The sequence below is a fragment of the Nematostella vectensis genome, chromosome 10 (assembly GCF_932526225.1).
Source record: "Nematostella vectensis chromosome 10, jaNemVect1.1, whole genome shotgun sequence".
Lineage (NCBI taxonomy): Eukaryota > Metazoa > Cnidaria > Anthozoa > Actiniaria > Edwardsiidae > Nematostella > Nematostella vectensis.
This window is the reverse complement of record NC_064043.1, coordinates 13,359,316-13,379,401: the sequence shown is the minus strand read 5'-3', so window position 1 is coordinate 13,379,401 and position 20,086 is coordinate 13,359,316. Positions and strand designations below refer to the sequence as shown.

General features: G+C 40.4%; 1 protein-coding gene across 1 annotated transcript in view; it reads left to right on the top strand.

The window, feature by feature from the left end:
- LOC5502832 (dedicator of cytokinesis protein 1) overlaps positions 1-20,086 on the top strand; it is a 50,394-nt gene that overhangs the window by 21,636 nt on the left and 8,672 nt on the right. Inside the window, exons 36-40 of the mRNA XM_048733473.1 lie at positions 395-499; positions 796-853; positions 1,059-1,099; positions 1,403-1,493; positions 19,826-19,927. Of these exons, the coding sequence (XP_048589430.1) occupies positions 395-499; positions 796-853; positions 1,059-1,099; positions 1,403-1,493; positions 19,826-19,927 (397 nt within the window). The remainder of the gene's footprint in view (positions 1-394; positions 500-795; positions 854-1,058; positions 1,100-1,402; positions 1,494-19,825; positions 19,928-20,086) is intronic.

The window sequence follows — 20,086 nt, the reverse complement described above, 5'->3', positions numbered from 1 at the left end:
CGTATATACCTATCGAACGACTGTCCCGTATATACCTATCGAACGACTGTCCCGTATATACCTATCGAACGACTGTCCCGTATATACCTATCGAACGGCTGTCCCGTATATACCTATCGAACGACGGTCCCGTATATACCTATCGAACGACTGTCCCGTATATATCTATCGAACGACTGTCCCGTATATACCTATCGAACGACTGTCCCGTATATACCTATCGAACGACTGCCCCGTATATACCTATCGAACGACTGTCCCGTATATACCTATCGAACGACTGTCCCGTATATACCTATCGAACGACTGTCCCGTGTATACCTATCGAACGACTTTCCCGTATATACCTATCGAACGACTGTCCCGTATATACCTATCCATGTTCTTATCGCAGTCTGTCGGAGAAGGTCAAGTCTGTGCTGGACGGGGAATTCCAGGAGGAGGGAGTCGCGTTCGTGGAGCGAGTTACTGAGCTACTGGGTCTGCTGTTAGATTTTAGGTGAGAAGACTGGACAGGAGAAGGAGGGGGAGGGCGAAATAAGGAAGGGCAGAAGAAGGAGGGGAAGGGTAGAAGGATGAGACGGAGAAGGGGGAAAAAGTGGGGATTGAGAAAGAAAAGGGGGAGCAGGGGGAGAGAAGGAAAAAGCGAGAACACGGAGAGAAGAAGAAGGGCGAGGAGGAAAAGGATGAGATGGGGAGGGAGAAAAGAAGGGTAGGATGGTTGTTAAAAAGACAATAGCATTAAGTTTTTTTTACTTTTGTTTCAAAGCGGTTCTTTTTCTCTTGCGCTTTCAGGAGCTGCTCCAAGGACGACACGACTCACCGGCGAATGAGTTGTATAGTCAGCTTACTTGTAAGTAATACCACGTGACTATATCATGTGACTGTATCACGTGACTGCGTGAACGTGCTACCCATGGGTAATGTACCCATGGGCCCATGAGTACGTTAAAAAATGAAAAAAGCTCTTTTTAACTAAAGAAATTGAGCTATTATGAACCCAAAAAGTTAGAGTTTTATTTATGGTACGTTATTTACTTGATTTTATTGGTTTGCAGGAGTTTTATCGTCGTATTGAAAGGGAAGATATGTATATCAGGTACATGTGCACCTTATCGTGGCCTTTCTCTTTTACTGATGAAAAAGTACAACTGGAATTATTTGTGGTTTTATTTGTTATGCATGCTTGCCCCATCGTTCCACAATGTATCGTTCTGCAGGAGTACCGTTAAAAGTGAAATATTTGAATAATTCGCGCGCATTTTCTACTCGGGATCGGCTATGCTGACGTATCCAACGCGTGATTGCAAAGCACGCTTGGTATATGATAATGTGTGAAATTCCCACTCTAACGGTGTAATGGCTAGGCCTGGAGTGATTCTGTGTGTTTCTGTCCCCCTAGATACATAAACAATCTGTGCGAACTTCACATTTCCGCGGAGAATTTCACAGAGGCGGGGTTTACTCTTCTGCTATATGCAGAATTACTCTCCGTGAGTACTTGAATACCTGCGTTTGGGAAGGGGGGGGGGGGGGGTAAGGGAAGCGGTTTCTTATTAATATTCACCCAGAGAACCTCAATTTACCCAGCAGCTTCAGATATGTACGTTTGTATCTTTGTGCATGTCGTTAAATCTTTGTGCTTGTCGTTGTATCTTTGTGCTTGTCGTTGTATCTTTGTGCTTGTCGTTGTATCTTTGTGCTTGTCGTTGAATCTTTGTGCTTGTCGTTGTATCTTTGTGCTTGTCGTTAAATCTTTGTGCTTGTCGTTGAATCTTTGTGCTTGTCGTTGTATCTTTGTGCTTGTCGTTGTATCTTTGTGCTTGTCGTTGAATCTTTGTGCTTGTCGTTGTATCTTTGTGCTTGTCGTTGTATCTTTGTGCTTGTCGTTGAATCTTTGTGCTTGTCGTTGTATCTTTGTGCTTGTCGTTGTATCTTTCTGTTTGTCGTTAAATCTTTGTGCTTGTCGTTGAATCTTTGTGCTTGTCGTTACATCTTTGTGCTTGTCGTTAAATCTTTGTGCTTGTCGTTGAATCTTTGTGCTTGTCGTTGTATCTTTGTGCTTGTCGTTGTATCTTTGTGCTTGTCGTTGAATCTTTGTGCTTGTCGTTGTATCTTTGAGCTTGTCGTTGAATCTTTGTGCATGTCGTTAAATCTTTGTGCTTGTCGTTGTATCTTTGTGCTTGTCGTTGAATCTTTGTGTTTGTCGTTGAATCTTTGTGCTTGTCGTTGAATCTTTGTGCTTGTCGTTGTATCTTTGTGCTTGTCGTTGAATCTTTGTGCTTGTCGTTGTATCTTTGTGCTTGTCGTTGTATCTTTGTGCTTGTCGTTGTATCTTTGTGCTTGTCGTTGTATCTTTGTGCTTGTCGTTGTATCTTTGTGCTTGTCGTTGTATCTTTGTGCTTGTCGTTGAATCTTTGTGCTTGTCGTTGAATCTTTGTGCTTGTCGTTGAATCTTTGTGCTTGTCGTTGAATCTTTGTGCTTGTCGTTGTATCTTTGTGCTTGTCGTTGTATCTTTGTGCTTGTCGTTGAATCTTTGTGCTTGTCGTTACATCTTTGTGCTTGTCGTTACATCTTTGTGCTTGTCGTTACATCTTTGTGCTTGTCGTTACATCTTTGTGCTTGTCGTTGAATCTTTGTGCTTGTCGTTGAATCTTTGTGCTTGTCGTTGTATCTTTGTGCTTGTCACTGAATCTTTGTGCTTGTCGCTACATCTTTGTGCTTGTCGTTACATCTTTGTGCTTGTCGTTGTATCTTTGTGCTTGTCACTGAATCTTTGTGTTTGTCGTTGTATCTTTGTGCTTGTCATTGTATCTTTGTGCTTGTCGTTGAATCTTTGTGCTTGTCGTTGTATCTTTGTGCTTGTCGTTGTATCTTTGTGCTTGCCGTTCAATCTTTGAGCTTGTCGTTGAATCTTTGTGCTTGTCGTTGAATCTTTGTGTTTGTCGTTGAATCTTTGTGCTTGTCGTTGAATCTTTGTGCTTGTCGTTGAATCTTTGTGCTTGTCGTTGATTCTTTGTGCTTGTCGTTGAATCTTTGTGCTTGTCGTTGTATCTTTGTGCTTGTCGTTGAATCTTTGTGTTTGTCGTTGTATCTTTGTGCTTGTCGTTGAATCTTTGTGCTTGTCGTTGAATCTTTGTGCTTGTCGTTGTATCTTTGTGCTTGTCGTTGTATCTTTGTGCTTGTCGTTACATCTTTGTGCTTGTCGTTGTATCTTTGTGCTTGTCGTTGTATCCTTGTGCTTGTCGTTGAATCTTTGTGCTTGTCGTTGAATCTTTGTGCTTGTCGTTGTATCTTTGTGCTTGTCGTTGAATCTTTGTGCTTGTCGTTGAATCTTTGTGCTTGTCGTTGTATCTTTGTGCTTGTCGTTGTATCTTTGTGCTTGTCGTTACATCTTTGTGCTTGTCATTGTATCTTTGTGCTTGTCGTTACATCTTTGTGCTTGTCGTTGTATCTTTGTGCTTGTCGTTACATCTTTGTGCTTGTCGTTGTATCTTTGTGCTTGTCGTTGTATCTTTGAGCTTGTCGTTGGATCTTTGTGCTTGTCGTTGAATCTTTGTGCTTGTCGTTGTATCTTTGTGCTTGTCGTTGTATCTTTGTGCTTGCCGTTCAATCTTTGAGCTTGTCGTTGAATCTTTGTGCTTGTCGTTGAATCTTTGTGTTTGTCGTTGAATCTTTGTGCTTGTCGTTGAATCTTTGTGCTTGTCGTTGAATCTTTGTGCTTGTCGTTGAATCTTTGTGCTTGTCGTTGTATCTTTGTGCTTGTCGTTGAATCTTTGTGTTTGTCGTTGTATCTTTGTGCTTGTCGTTGAATCTTTGTGCTTGTCGTTGAATCTTTGTGCTTGTCGTTGTATCTTTGTGCTTGTCGTTGTATCTTTGTGCTTGTCGTTGTATCTTTGTGCTTGTCGTTGTATCCTTGTGCTTGTCGTTGAATCTTTGTGCTTGTCGTTGAATCTTTGTGCTTGTCGTTGTATCTTTGTGCTTGTCGTTGAATCTTTGTGCTTGTCGTTGAATCTTTGTGCTTGTCGTTGTATCTTTGTGCTTGTCGTTGTATCTTTGTGCTTGTCGTTACATCTTTGTGCTTGTCATTGTATCTTTGTGCTTGTCGTTACATCTTTGTGCTTGTCGTTGTATCTTTGTGCTTGTCGTTACATCTTTGTGCTTGTCGTTGTATCTTTGTGCTTGTCGTTGTATCTTTGAGCTTGTCGTTGGATCTTTGTGCTTGTCGTTAAATCTTTGTGCTTGTCATTGAATCTTTGTGCTTGTCATTGAATCTTTGTGCTTGTCGTTAAATCATTGTGCTTGTCGTTGAATCTTTGTGCTTGTCATTGAATCTTTGTGCTTGTCGTTGAATCTTTGTGCTTGTCGTTGTATCTTTGTGCTTGTCGTTGAATCTTTGTGCTTGTCGTTGAATCTTTGTGCTTGTCGTTGAATCTTTGTGGTTGTCGTTGAATCTTTGTGGTTGTCGTTGAATCTTTGTGCTTGTCGTTGAATCTTTGTGCTTGTCGTTGAATCTTTGTGTTTGTCGTTGAATCTTTGTGCTTGTCGTTGAATCTTTGTGCTTGTCGTTGAATCTTTGTGCTTGTCGTTGAATCTTTGTGCTTGTCGTTGTATCTTTGTGCTTGTCGTTGTATCCTTGTGCTTGTCGTTGAATCTTTGTGCTTGTCGTTGAATCTTTGTGCTTGTCGTTGTATCTTTGTGCTTGTCGTTGAATCTTTGTGTTTGTCGTTGAATCTTTGTGCTTGTCGTTGAATCTTTGTGCTTGTCGTTGTATCTTTGTGCTTGTCGTTGAATCTTTGTGCTTGTCGTTGAATCTTTGTGCTTGTCGTTGTATCTTTGTGCTTGTCGCTACATCTTTGTGCTTGTCGTTACATCTTTGTGCTTGTCGTTGTATCTTTGTGCTTGTCACTGAATCTTTGTGCTTGTCGTTACATCTTTGTGCTTGTCGTTGTATCTTTGTGCTTGTCGTTGTATCTTTGTGCTTGTCGTTGAATCTTTGTGTTTGTCGTTGAATCTTTGTGCTTGTCGTTGAATCTTTGTGTTTGTCGTTGAATCTTTGTGCTTGTCGTTGAATCTTTGTGCTTGTCGTTGAATCTTTGTGCTTGTCGTTGATTCTTTGTGCTTGTCGTTGAATCTTTGTGCTTGTCGTTGTATCTTTGTGCTTGTCGTTGAATCTTTGTGTTTGTCGTTGTATCTTTGTGCTTGTCGTTGTATCTTTGTGCTTGTCGTTGAATCTTTGTGCTTGTCGTTGTATCTTTGTGCTTGTCGTTGAATCTTTGTGCTTGTCGTTGAATCTTTGTGCTTGTCGTTGAATCTTTGAGCTTGTCGTTGAATCTTTGTGCTTGTCAATTAATCTTTGTGCTTGTCGTTGTATCTTTGTGCTTGTCGTTGTATCTTTGTGCTTGTCGTTGTATCTTTGTGCTTGTCGTTACATCTTTGTGCTTGTCACTGAATCTTTGTGCTTGTCGTTACATCTTTGTGCTTGTCGTTAAATCTTTGTGCTTGTCGTTGAATCTTTGTGCTTGTCGTTGAATCTTTGTGCTTGTCGTTGTATCTTTGTGCTTGTCGTTGTATCTTTGTGCTTGTCGTTGAATCTTTGTGTTTGTCGTTGAATCTTTGTGCTTGTCGTTGAATCTTTGTGCTTGTCGTTGAATCTTTGTGCTTGTCGTTGAATCTTTGTGCTTGTCGTTGTATCTTTGTGCTTGTCGTTGTATCCTTGTGCTTGTCGTTGAATCTTTGTGCTTGTCGTTGAATCTTTGTGCTTGTCGTTGTATCTTTGTGCTTGTCGTTGAATCTTTGTGTTTGTCGTTGAATCTTTGTGCTTGTCGTTGAATCTTTGTGCTTGTCGTTGTATCTTTGTGCTTGTCGTTGAATCTTTGTGCTTGTCGTTGAATCTTTGTGCTTGTCGTTGTATCTTTGTGCTTGTCGCTACATCTTTGTGCTTGTCGTTACATCTTTGTGCTTGTCGTAGTATCTTTGTGCTTGTCACTGAATCTTTGTGCTTGTCGTTACATCTTTGTGCTTGTCGTTACATCTTTGTGCTTGTCGTTGTATCTTTGTGCTTGTCGTTGTATCTTTGTGCTTGTCGTTGAATCTTTGTGTTTGTCGTTGAATCTTTGTGCTTGTCGTTGAATCTTTGTGCTTGTCGTTGAATCTTTGTGCTTGTCGTTGAATCTTTGAGCTTGTCGTTGAATCTTTGTGCTTGTCGTTGAATCTTTGTGTTTGTCGTTGAATCTTTGTGCTTGTCGTTGAATCTTTGTGCTTGTCGTTGAATCTTTGTGCTTGTCGTTGAATCTTTGAGCTTGTCGTTGAATCTTTGTGCTTGTCGTTGAATCTTTGTGCTTGTCGTTGAATCTTTGTGTTTGTCGTTGAATCTTTGTGCTTGTCGTTGAATCTTTGTGCTTGTCGTTGAATCTTTGTGCTTGTCGTTGAATCTTTGAGCTTGTCGTTGAATCTTTGTGCTTGTCGTTGAATCTTTGTGTTTGTCGTTGAATCTTTGTGCTTGTCGTTGAATCTTTGTGCTTGTCGTTACATCTTTGTGCTTGTCGTTGAATCTTTGTGCTTGTCGTTAAATCTTTGTGCTTGTCACTGAATCTTTGTGCTTGTCGTTACATCTTTGTGCTTGTCGTTACATCTTTGTGCTTGTCGTTGTATCTTTGTGCTTGTCGTTGGATCTTTGTGCTTGTCGTTGAATCTTTGTGCTTGTCGTTGAATCTTTGTGCTTGTCGTTGGATCTTTGTGCTTGTCGTTGAATCTTTGTGCTTGTCGTTGAATCTTTGTGCTTGTCGTTGAATCTTTGTGCTTGTCGTTGAATCTTTGTGCTTGTCGTTGTATCTTTGTGCTTGTCGTTGAATCTTTGTGTTTGTCGTTGAATCTTTGTGCTTGTCGTTGAATCTTTGTGCTTGTCGTTGTATCTTTGTGCTTGTCGTTGAATCTTTGTGCTTGTCGTTGAATCTTTGTGCTTGTCGTTGAATCTTTGTGCTTGTCGTTGAATCTTTGAGCTTGTCGTTGAATCTTTGTGCTTGTCAATTAATCTTTGTGCTTGTCGTTGTATCTTTGTGCTTGTCGTTGTATCTTTGTGCTTGTCGTTGTATCTTTGTGCTTGTCGTTACATCTTTGTGCTTGTCACTGAATCTTTGTGCTTGTCGTTACATCTTTGTGCTTGTCGTTAAATCTTTGTGCTTGTCGTTGAATCTTTGTGCTTGTCGTTGAATCTTTGTGCTTGTCGTTGTATCTTTGTGCTTGTCGTTGTATCTTTGTGCTTGTCGTTGAATCTTTGTGTTTGTCGTTGAATCTTTGTGCTTGTCGTTGAATCTTTGTGCTTGTCGTTGAATCTTTGTGCTTGTCGTTGAATCTTTGTGCTTGTCGTTGTATCTTTGTGCTTGTCGTTGTATCCTTGTGCTTGTCGTTGAATCTTTGTGCTTGTCGTTGAATCTTTGTGCTTGTCGTTGTATCTTTGTGCTTGTCGTTGAATCTTTGTGTTTGTCGTTGAATCTTTGTGCTTGTCGTTGAATCTTTGTGCTTGTCGTTGTATCTTTGTGCTTGTCGTTGAATCTTTGTGCTTGTCGTTGAATCTTTGTGCTTGTCGTTGTATCTTTGTGCTTGTCGCTACATCTTTGTGCTTGTCGTTACATCTTTGTGCTTGTCGTAGTATCTTTGTGCTTGTCACTGAATCTTTGTGCTTGTCGTTACATCTTTGTGCTTGTCGTTACATCTTTGTGCTTGTCGTTGTATCTTTGTGCTTGTCGTTGTATCTTTGTGCTTGTCGTTGAATCTTTGTGTTTGTCGTTGAATCTTTGTGCTTGTCGTTGAATCTTTGTGCTTGTCGTTGAATCTTTGTGCTTGTCGTTGAATCTTTGAGCTTGTCGTTGAATCTTTGTGCTTGTCGTTGAATCTTTGTGTTTGTCGTTGAATCTTTGTGCTTGTCGTTACATCTTTGTGCTTGTCGTTGAATCTTTGTGCTTGTCGTTAAATCTTTGTGCTTGTCACTGAATCTTTGTGCTTGTCGTTACATCTTTGTGCTTGTCGTTACATCTTTGTGCTTGTCGTTGTATCTTTGTGCTTGTCGTTGGATCTTTGTGCTTGTCGTTGAATCTTTGTGCTTGTCGTTGAATCTTTGTGCTTGTCGTTGGATCTTTGTGCTTGTCGTTGAATCTTTGTGCTTGTCGTTGAATCTTTGTGCTTGTCGTTGAATCTTTGTGCTTGTCGTTGAATCTTTGTGCTTGTCGTTGTATCTTTGTGCTTGTCGTTGGATCTTTGTGCTTGTCGTTGTATCTTTGTGCTTGTCGTTGTATCTTTGTGCTTGTCGTTGTATCTTTGTGCTTGTCGTTACATCTTTGTGCTTGTCACTGAATCTTTGTGCTTGTCGTTACATCTTTGTGCTTGTCGTTACATCTTTGTGCTTGTCGTTGAATCTTTGTGCTTGTCGTTGAATCTTTGTGCTTGTCGTTGGATCTTTGTGCTTGTCGTTGAATCTTTGTGCTTGTCGTTGAATCTTTGTGCTTGTCGTTGTATCTTTGTGCTTGTCGTTGAATCTTTGTGCTTGTCGTTGAATCTTTGTGCTTGTCGTTGTATCTTTGTGCTTGTCGCTACATCTTTGTGCTTGTCGTTGAATCTTTGTGCTTGTCGTTGAATCTTTGTGCTTGTCGTTGTATCTTTGTGCTTGTCGCTACATCTTTGTGCTTGTCGTTACATCTTTGTGCTTGTCGTAGTATCTTTGTGCTTGTCACTGAATCTTTGTGCTTGTCGTTACATCTTTGTGCTTGTCGTTACATCTTTGTGCTTGTCGTTGTATCTTTGTGCTTGTCGTTGTATCTTTGTGCTTGTCGTTGAATCTTTGTGTTTGTCGTTGAATCTTTGTGCTTGTCGTTGAATCTTTGTGTTTGTCGTTGAATCTTTGTGCTTGTCGTTGAATCTTTGTGCTTGTCGTTGAATCTTTGTGCTTGTCGTTGATTCTTTGTGCTTGTCGTTGAATCTTTGTGCTTGTCGTTGAATCTTTGTGTTTGCAGTCGAATCTTTGTGCTTGACGTTGAATCTTTGTGCTTGTCGTTGGATCTTTGTGCTTGTTGTTGGATCTTTGTGCTTGTCGTTGAATCTTTGTGCTTGTCGTTGAATCTTTGTGCTTGTCGTTGAATCTTTGTGCTTGTCGGTGAATCTTTGTGCTTGTCGTTGAATCTTTGTGCTTGTCGTTGAATCTTTGTGCTTGTCGTTGTATCTTTGTGCTTGTCGTTGAATCTTTGTGCTTGTCGTTGTATCTTTGTGCTTGTCGTTGAATCTTTGTGCTTGTCGTTGAATCTTTGTGTTTGTCGTTGAATCTTTGTGCTTGTCGTTGAATCTTTGTGCTTGTCGTTGGATCTTTGTGCTTGTCGTTGGATCTTTGTGCTTGCAGTCGAATCTTTGTGCTTGCAGTCGAATCTTTGTGCTTGCAGTCGAATCTTTGTGCTTGTCGTTGTATCTTTGTGCTTGTCGTTGGATCTTTGTGCTTGTCGTTGGATCTTTGTGCTTGTCGTTGAATCTTTGTGCTTGTCGTTGAATCTTTGTGCTTGTCGTTGGATCTTTGTGCTTGTCGTTGAATCTTTGTGCTTGTCGTTGAATCTTTGTGCTTGTCGTTGAATCTTTGTGCTTGTCGTTGAATCTTTGTGCTTGTCGTTGTATCTTTGTGCTTGTCGTTGGATCTTTGTGCTTGTCGTTGTATCTTTGTGCTTGTCGTTGTATCTTTGTGCTTGTCGTTGTATCTTTGTGCTTGTCGTTACATCTTTGTGCTTGTCACTGAATCTTTGTGCTTGTCGTTACATCTTTGTGCTTGTCGTTGAATCTTTGTGCTTGTCGTTAAATCTTTGTGCTTGTCGTTGAATCTTTGTGCTTGTCGTTGAATCTTTGTGCTTGTCGTTGAATCTTTGTGCTTGTCGTTGAATCTTTGTGTTTGTCATTGTATCTTTGTGCTTGTCGTTGTATCTTTGTGCTTGTCGTTGTATCTTTGTGCTTGTCACTGAATCTTTGTGCTTGTCGTTACATCTTTGTGCTTGTCGTTGAATCTTTGTGCTTGTCGTTAAATCTTTGTGCTTGTCGTTGAATCTTTGTGCTTGTCGTTGAATCTTTGTGCTTGTCGTTGAATCTTTGTGCTTGTCGTTGAATCTTTGTGCTTGTCGTTGAATCTTTGTGCTTGTCGTTGAATCTTTGTGCTTGTCGTTGAATCTTTGTGCTTGTCGTTGAATCTTTGTGCTTGTCGTTGAATCTTTGTGCTTGTCGTTGGATCTTTGTGCTTGTCGTTGGATCTTTGTGCTTGTCGTTGAATCTTTGTGCTTGTCGTTGAATCTTTGTGCTTGTCGTTGGATCTTTGTGCTTGTCGTTGAATCTTTGTGCTTGTCGTTGAATCTTTGTGCTTGTCGTTGAATCTTTGTGCTTGTCGTTGAATCTTTGTGCTTGTCGTTGTATCTTTGTGCTTGTCGTTGTATCTTTGTGCTTGTCGTTGTATCTTTGTGCTTGTCGTTGTATCTTTGTGCTTGTCGTTACATCTTTGTGCTTGTCACTGAATCTTTGTGCTTGTCGTTACATCTTTGTGCTTGTCGTTGAATCTTTGTGCTTGTCGTTAAATCTTTGTGCTTGTCGTTGAATCTTTGTGCTTGTCGTTGAATCTTTGTGCTTGTCGTTGAATCTTTGTGCTTGTCGTTGAATCTTTGTGTTTGTCATTGTATCTTTGTGCTTGTCGTTGTATCTTTGTGCTTGTCGTTGTATCTTTGTGCTTGTCACTGAATCTTTGTGCTTGTCGTTACATCTTTGTGCTTGTCGTTGAATCTTTGTGCTTGTCGTTAAATCTTTGTGCTTGTCGTTGAATCTTTGTGCTTGTCGTTGAATCTTTGTGCTTGTCGTTGAATCTTTGTGCTTGTCGTTGAATCTTTGTGCTTGTCGTTGAATCTTTGTGCTTGTCGTTGAATCTTTGTGCTTGTCGTTGAATCTTTGTGCTTGTCGTTGGATCTTTGTGCTTGTCGTCGAATCTTTGTGCTTGCAGTCGAATCTTTGTGCTTGTCGTTGAATCTTTGTGCTTGTCGTTGGATCTTTGTGCTTGTCGTTGGATCTTTGTGCTTGTCGTTGGATCTTTGTGCTTGTCGTTGAATCTTTGTGCTTGTCGTTGGATCTTTGTGCTTGTCGTTGAATCTTTGTGCTTGTCGTTGAATCTTTGTGCTTGTCGTTGAATCTTTGTGCTTGTCGTTGAATCTTTGTGTTTGTCATTGTATCTTTGTGCTTGTCGTTGTATCTTTGTGCTTGTCGTTGTATCTTTGTGCTTGTCACTGAATCTTTGTGCTTGTCGTTACATCTTTGTGCTTGTCGTTGAATCTTTGTGCTTGTCGTTAAATCTTTGTGCTTGTCGTTAAATCTTTGTGCTTGTCGTTGAATCTTTGTGCTTGTCGTTGAATCTTTGTGCTTGTCGTTAAATCTTTGTGCTTGTCGTTGAATCTTTGTGTTTGTCGTTGTATCTTTGTGCTTGTCGTTGAATCTTTGTGCTTGTCGTTGAATCTTTGTGCTTGTCGTTGGATCTTTGTGCTTGTCGTTGGATCTTTGTGCTTGTCGTTGGATCTTTGTGCTTGTCGTTGAATCTTTGTGCTTGTCGTTGAATCTTTGTGCTTGTCGTTGTATCTTTGTGCTTGTCGTTGAATCTTTGTGCTTGTCACTGAATCTTTGTGCTTGTCGTTACATCTTTGTGCTTGTCGTTAAATCTTTGTGCTTGTCGTTGAATCTTTGTGCTTGTCGTTGAATCTTTGTGCTTGTCGTTGAATCTTTGTGCTTGTCGTTGAATCTTTGTGCTTGTCGTTGAATCTTTGTGCTTGTCGTTGGATCTTTGTGCTTGTCGTTGAATCTTTGTGCTTGCAGTCGAATCTTTGTGCTTGTCGTTGTATCTTTGTGCTTGTCGTTGAATCTTTGTGCTTGTCGTTGAATCTTTGTGCTTGTCGTTGTATCTTTGTGCTTGTCGTTGGATCTTTGTGCTTGTCGTTGGATCTTTGTGCTTGTCGTTGAATCTTTGTGCTTGTCGTTGAATCTTTGTGCTTGTCGTTGGATCTTTGTGCTTGTCGTTGAATCTTTGTGCTTGTCGTTGAATCTTTGTGCTTGTCGTTGAATCTTTGTGCTTGTCGTTGAATCTTTGTGCTTGTCGTTGTATCTTTGTGCTTGTCGTTGGATCTTTGTGCTTGTCGTTGTATCTTTGTGCTTGTCGTTGTATCTTTGTGCTTGTCGTTGTATCTTTGTGCTTGTCGTTACATCTTTGTGCTTGTCACTGAATCTTTGTGCTTGTCGTTACATCTTTGTGCTTGTCGTTGAATCTTTGTGTTTGTCGTTGAATCTTTGTGCTTGTCGTTGAATCTTTGTGCTTGTCGTTGAATCTTTGTGCTTGTCGTTGAATCTTTGAGCTTGTCGTTGAATCTTTGTGCTTGTCGTTGAATCTTTGTGTTTGTCGTTGAATCTTTGTGCTTGTCGTTACATCTTTGTGCTTGTCGTTGAATCTTTGTGCTTGTCGTTAAATCTTTGTGCTTGTCACTGAATCTTTGTGCTTGTCGTTACATCTTTGTGCTTGTCGTTACATCTTTGTGCTTGTCGTTGTATCTTTGTGCTTGTCGTTGGATCTTTGTGCTTGTCGTTGAATCTTTGTGCTTGTCGTTGAATCTTTGTGCTTGTCGTTGGATCTTTGTGCTTGTCGTTGAATCTTTGTGCTTGTCGTTGAATCTTTGTGCTTGTCGTTGAATCTTTGTGCTTGTCGTTGAATCTTTGTGCTTGTCGTTGTATCTTTGTGCTTGTCGTTGAATCTTTGTGTTTGTCGTTGAATCTTTGTGCTTGTCGTTGAATCTTTGTGCTTGTCGTTGTATCTTTGTGCTTGTCGTTGAATCTTTGTGCTTGTCGTTGAATCTTTGTGCTTGTCGTTGAATCTTTGTGCTTGTCGTTGAATCTTTGAGCTTGTCGTTGAATCTTTGTGCTTGTCAATTAATCTTTGTGCTTGTCGTTGTATCTTTGTGCTTGTCGTTGTATCTTTGTGCTTGTCGTTGTATCTTTGTGCTTGTCGTTACATCTTTGTGCTTGTCACTGAATCTTTGTGCTTGTCGTTACATCTTTGTGCTTGTCGTTAAATCTTTGTGCTTGTCGTTGAATCTTTGTGCTTGTCGTTGAATCTTTGTGCTTGTCGTTGTATCTTTGTGCTTGTCGTTGTATCTTTGTGCTTGTCGTTGAATCTTTGTGTTTGTCGTTGAATCTTTGTGCTTGTCGTTGAATCTTTGTGCTTGTCGTTGAATCTTTGTGCTTGTCGTTGAATCTTTGTGCTTGTCGTTGTATCTTTGTGCTTGTCGTTGTATCCTTGTGCTTGTCGTTGAATCTTTGTGCTTGTCGTTGAATCTTTGTGCTTGTCGTTGTATCTTTGTGCTTGTCGTTGAATCTTTGTGTTTGTCGTTGAATCTTTGTGCTTGTCGTTGAATCTTTGTGCTTGTCGTTGTATCTTTGTGCTTGTCGTTGAATCTTTGTGCTTGTCGTTGAATCTTTGTGCTTGTCGTTGTATCTTTGTGCTTGTCGCTACATCTTTGTGCTTGTCGTTACATCTTTGTGCTTGTCGTAGTATCTTTGTGCTTGTCACTGAATCTTTGTGCTTGTCGTTACATCTTTGTGCTTGTCGTTACATCTTTGTGCTTGTCGTTGTATCTTTGTGCTTGTCGTTGTATCTTTGTGCTTGTCGTTGAATCTTTGTGTTTGTCGTTGAATCTTTGTGCTTGTCGTTGAATCTTTGTGCTTGTCGTTGAATCTTTGTGCTTGTCGTTGAATCTTTGAGCTTGTCGTTGAATCTTTGTGCTTGTCGTTGAATCTTTGTGTTTGTCGTTGAATCTTTGTGCTTGTCGTTACATCTTTGTGCTTGTCGTTGAATCTTTGTGCTTGTCGTTAAATCTTTGTGCTTGTCACTGAATCTTTGTGCTTGTCGTTACATCTTTGTGCTTGTCGTTACATCTTTGTGCTTGTCGTTGTATCTTTGTGCTTGTCGTTGGATCTTTGTGCTTGTCGTTGAATCTTTGTGCTTGTCGTTGAATCTTTGTGCTTGTCGTTGGATCTTTGTGCTTGTCGTTGAATCTTTGTGCTTGTCGTTGAATCTTTGTGCTTGTCGTTGAATCTTTGTGTTTGTCGTTGAATCTTTGTGCTTGTCGTTGTATCTTTGTGCTTGTCGTTGGATCTTTGTGCTTGTCGTTGTATCTTTGTGCTTGTCGTTGTATCTTTGTGCTTGTCGTTGTATCTTTGTGCTTGTCGTTACATCTTTGTGCTTGTCACTGAATCTTTGTGCTTGTCGTTACATCTTTGTGCTTGTCGTTACATCTTTGTGCTTGTCGTTGAATCTTTGTGCTTGTCGTTGAATCTTTGTGCTTGTCGTTGGATCTTTGTGCTTGTCGTTGAATCTTTGTGCTTGTCGTTGAATCTTTGTGCTTGTCGTTGTATCTTTGTGCTTGTCGTTGAATCTTTGTGCTTGTCGTTGAATCTTTGTGCTTGTCGTTGTATCTTTGTGCTTGTCGCTACATCTTTGTGCTTGTCGTTGAATCTTTGTGCTTGTCGTTGAATCTTTGTGCTTGTCGTTGTATCTTTGTGCTTGTCGCTACATCTTTGTGCTTGTCGTTACATCTTTGTGCTTGTCGTAGTATCTTTGTGCTTGTCACTGAATCTTTGTGCTTGTCGTTACATCTTTGTGCTTGTCGTTACATCTTTGTGCTTGTCGTTGTATCTTTGTGCTTGTCGTTGTATCTTTGTGCTTGTCGTTGAATCTTTGTGTTTGTCGTTGAATCTTTGTGCTTGTCGTTGAATCTTTGTGTTTGTCGTTGAATCTTTGTGCTTGTCGTTGAATCTTTGTGCTTGTCGTTGAATCTTTGTGCTTGTCGTTGATTCTTTGTGCTTGTCGTTGAATCTTTGTGCTTGTCGTTGAATCTTTGTGTTTGCAGTCGAATCTTTGTGCTTGACGTTGAATCTTTGTGCTTGTCGTTGGATCTTTGTGCTTGTTGTTGGATCTTTGTGCTTGTCGTTGAATCTTTGTGCTTGTCGTTGAATCTTTGTGCTTGTCGTTGAATCTTTGTGCTTGTCGGTGAATCTTTGTGCTTGTCGTTGAATCTTTGTGCTTGTCGTTGAATCTTTGTGCTTGTCGTTGTATCTTTGTGCTTGTCGTTGAATCTTTGTGCTTGTCGTTGTATCTTTGTGCTTGTCGTTGAATCTTTGTGCTTGTCGTTGAATCTTTGTGTTTGTCGTTGAATCTTTGTGCTTGTCGTTGAATCTTTGTGCTTGTCGTTGGATCTTTGTGCTTGTCGTTGGATCTTTGTGCTTGCAGTCGAATCTTTGTGCTTGCAGTCGAATCTTTGTGCTTGCAGTCGAATCTTTGTGCTTGTCGTTGTATCTTTGTGCTTGTCGTTGGATCTTTGTGCTTGTCGTTGGATCTTTGTGCTTGTCGTTGAATCTTTGTGCTTGTCGTTGAATCTTTGTGCTTGTCGTTGGATCTTTGTGCTTGTCGTTGAATCTTTGTGCTTGTCGTTGAATCTTTGTGCTTGTCGTTGAATCTTTGTGCTTGTCGTTGAATCTTTGTGCTTGTCGTTGTATCTTTGTGCTTGTCGTTGGATCTTTGTGCTTGTCGTTGTATCTTTGTGCTTGTCGTTGTATCTTTGTGCTTGTCGTTGTATCTTTGTGCTTGTCGTTACATCTTTGTGCTTGTCACTGAATCTTTGTGCTTGTCGTTACATCTTTGTGCTTGTCGTTGAATCTTTGTGCTTGTCGTTAAATCTTTGTGCTTGTCGTTGAATCTTTGTGCTTGTCGTTGAATCTTTGTGCTTGTCGTTGAATCTTTGTGCTTGTCGTTGAATCTTTGTGTTTGTCATTGTATCTTTGTGCTTGTCGTTGTATCTTTGTGCTTGTCGTTGTATCTTTGTGCTTGTCACTGAATCTTTGTGCTTGTCGTTACATCTTTGTGCTTGTCGTTGAATCTTTGTGCTTGTCGTTAAATCTTTGTGCTTGTCGTTGAATCTTTGTGCTTGTCGTTGAATCTTTGTGCTTGTCGTTGAATCTTTGTGCTTGTCGTTGAATCTTTGTGCTTGTCGTTGAATCTTTGTGCTTGTCGTTGAATCTTTGTGCTTGTCGTTGGATCTTTGTGCTTGTCGTTGAATCTTTGTGCTTGCAGTCGAATCTTTGTGCTTGTCGTTGAATCTTTGTGCTTGTCGTTGGATCTTTGTGCTTGTCGTTGGATCTTTGTGCTTGTCGTTGGATCTTTGTGCTTGTCGTTGAATCTTTGTGCTTGTCGTTGGATCTTTGTGCTTGTCGTTGAATCTTTGTGCTTGTCGTTGAATCTTTGTGCTTGTCGTTGAATCTTTGTGCTTGTCGTTGAATCTTTGTGTTTGTCATTGTATCTTTGTGCTTGTCGTTGTATCTTTGTGCTTGTCGTTGTATCTTTGTGCTTGTCACTGAATCTTTGTGCTTGTCGTTACATCTTTGTGCTTGTCGTTGAATCTTTGTGCTTGTCGTTAAATCTTTGTGCTTGTCGTTAAATCTTTGTGCTTGTCGTTGAATCTTTGTGCTTGTCGTTGAATCTTTGTGCTTGTCGTTAAATCTTTGTGCTTGTCGTTGAATCTTTGTGTTTGTCGTTGTATCTTTGTGCTTGTCGTTGAATCTTTGTGCTTGTCGTTGAATCTTTGTGCTTGTCGTTGGATCTTTGTGCTTGTCGTTGGATCTTTGTGCTTGTCGTTGGATCTTTGTGCTTGTCGTTGAATCTTTGTGCTTGTCGTTGAATCTTTGTGCTTGTCGTTGTATCTTTGTGCTTGTCGTTGAATCTTTGTGCTTGTCACTGAATCTTTGTGCTTGTCGTTACATCTTTGTGCTTGTCGTTGAATCTTTGTGTTTGTCATTGTATCTTTGTGCTTGTCGTTGAATCTTTGTGCTTGTCGTTGAATCTTTGTGCTTGTCGTTGAATCTTTGTGCTTGTCGTTGAATCTTTGTGTTTGTCATTGTATCTTTGTGCTTGTCGTTGAATCTTTGTGCTTGTCGTTGAATCTTTGTGCTTGTCGTTGTATCTTTGTGCTTGTCGTTGGATCTTTGTGCTTGTCGTTGTATCTTTGTGCTTGTCGTTGTATCTTTGTGCTTGTCGTTGTATCTTTGTGCTTGTCGTTGAATCTTTGTGCTTGTCGTTGTATCTTTGTGCTTGTCGTTGTATCTTTGTGCTTGTCGTTGAATCTTTGTGCTTGTCGTTGAATCTTTGTGCTTGTCGTTGGATCTTTGTGCTTGTCGTTGGATCTTTGTGCTTGTCGTTGGATCTTTGTGCTTGTCGTTGAATCTTTGTGCTTGTCGTTGAATCTTTGTGCTTGTCGTTGTATCTTTGTGCTTGTCGTTGAATCTTTGTGCTTGTCACTGAATCTTTGTGCTTGTCGTTACATCTTTGTGCTTGTCGTTGAATCTTTGTGTTTGTCATTGTATCTTTGTGCTTGTCGTTGAATCTTTGTGCTTGTCGTTGAATCTTTGTGCTTGTCGTTGAATCTTTGTGCTTGTCGTTGAATCTTTGTGTTTGTCATTGTATCTTTGTGCTTGTCGTTGAATCTTTGTGCTTGTCGTTGAATCTTTGTGTTTGTCGTTGTATCTTTGTGCTTGTCGTTGAATCTTTGTGCTTGTCGTTGAATCTTTGTGCTTGTCGTTGGATCTTTGTGCTTGTCGTTGGATCTTTGTGCTTGTCGTTGGATCTTTGTGCTTGTCGTTGAATCTTTGTGCTTGTCGTTGAATCTTTGTGCTTGTCGTTGTATCTTTGTGCTTGTCGTTGAATCTTTGTGCTTGTCACTGAATCTTTGTGCTTGTCGTTACATCTTTGTGCTTGTCGTTGAATCTTTGTGTTTGTCATTGTATCTTTGTGCTTGTCGTTGAATCTTTGTGCTTGTCGTTGAATCTTTGTGCTTGTCGTTGAATCTTTGTGCTTGTCGTTGAATCTTTGTGTTTGTCATTGTATCTTTGTGCTTGTCGTTGAATCTTTGTGCTTGTCGTTGAATCTTTGTGCTTGTCGTTGTATCTTTGTGCTTGTCGTTGGATCTTTGTGCTTGTCGTTGTATCTTTGTGCTTGTCGTTGTATCTTTGTGCTTGTCGTTGTATCTTTGTGCTTGTCGTTGAATCTTTGTGCTTGTCGTTGTATCTTTGTGCTTGTCGTTGTATCTTTGTGCTTGTCGTTGAATCTTTGTGCTTGTCGTTGTATCTTTGTGCTTGTCGTTGTATCTTTGTGTTTGTCGTTAAATCTTTGTGCTTGTCGTTGAATCTTTGTGCTTGTCGTTAAATCTTTGTGCTTGTCGTTGAATCTTTGTGCTTGTCGTTGAATCTTTGTGCTTGTCGTTGAATCTTTGTGCTTGTCGTTGAATCTTTGTGCTTGTCGTTGAATCTTTGTGCTTGTCGTTGAATCTTTGTGCTTGTCGTTGGATCTTTGTGCTTGTCGTTAAATCTTTGTGCTTGTCGTTGAATCTTTGTGCTTGTCGTTGAATCTTTGTGCTTGTCGTTGAATCTTTGTGCTTGTCGTTGAATCTTTGTGTTTGCAGTCGAATCTTTGTGTTTGCAGTCGAATCTTTGTGCTTGCAGTCGAATCTTTGTGCTTGTCGTTAAATCTTTGTGCTTGTCGTTGAATCTTTGTGCTTGTCGTTGAATCTTTGTGCTTGTCGTTGAATCTTTGTGCTTGTCGTTGAATCTTTGTGCTTGTCGTTGAATCTTTGTGCTTGTCGTTGAATCTTTGTGCTTGTCGTTGAATCTTTGTGCTTGTCGTTGAATCTTTGTGCTTGTCGTTGAATCTTTGTGCTTGTCGTTGAATCTTTGTGCTTGTCGTTGAATCTTTGTGCTTGTCGTTGAATCTTTGTGCTTGTCGTTGAATCTTTGTGCTTGTCGTTGGATCTTTGTGCTTGTCGTTAAATCTTTGTGCTTGTCGTTGAATCTTTGTGCTTGTCGTTGAATCTTTGTGCTTGTCGTTACATCTTTGTGTTTGCAGTCGAATCTTTGTGTTTGCAGTCGAATCTTTGTGCTTGTCGTTGAATCTTTGTGCTTGTCGTTAAATCTTTGTGCTTGTCGTTGAATCTTTGTGCTTGTCGTTGAATCTTTGTGCTTGTCGTTGAATCTTTGTGCTTGTCGTTGAATCTTTGTGCTTGTCGTTGAATCTTTGTGCTTGTCGTTGGATCTTTGTGCTTGTCGTTGAATCTTTGTGCTTGCAGTCGAATCTTTGTGCTTGTCGTTGTATCTTTGTGCTTGTCGTTGAATCTTTGTGCTTGTCGTTGAATCTTTGTGCTTGTCGTTGTATCTTTGTGCTTGTCGTTGGATCTTTGTGCTTGTCGTTGGATCTTTGTGCTTGTCGTTGAATCTTTGTGCTTGTCGTTGAATCTTTGTGCTTGTCGTTGGATCTTTGTGCTTGTCGTTGAATCTTTGTGCTTGTCGTTGAATCTTTGTGCTTGTCGTTGAATCTTTGTGCTTGTCGTTGAATCTTTGTGCTTGTCGTTGTATCTTTGTGCTTGTCGTTGGATCTTTGTGCTTGTCGTTGTATCTTTGTGCTTGTCGTTGTATCTTTGTGCTTGTCGTTGTATCTTTGTGCTTGTCGTTACATCTTTGTGCTTGTCACTGAATCTTTGTGCTTGTCGTTACATCTTTGTGCTTGTCGTTGAATCTTTGTGCTTGTCGTTAAATCTTTGTGCTTGTCGTTGAATCTTTGTGCTTGTCGTTGAATCTTTGTGCTTGTCGTTACATCTTTGTGCTTGTCGTTGAATCTTTGTGTTTGCAGTCGAATCTTTGTGCTTGTCGTTGAATCTTTGTGCTTGTCGTTGAATCTTTGTGCAGTGGGCTGACAGGCCGATAGACGCGTCCAAGACGTCGATCACCGAGAGGCAACTGAAGGAGAAACTCTACTTGGACTCCATCAAGTTCTTTGACAAGGGCAAGGTATTGTTTCCAGCCCTACACGATTTGTACGAGACCCAGGTTTTCTTGGCTCGAAACTTTATAGGTCAACAAATAAAACAATACAATCCTTTATATGATGGGCTTTGATGGTCCTCTGAGGCTAATCGAATCAGACCTGAACAAATAAGAACATGCATA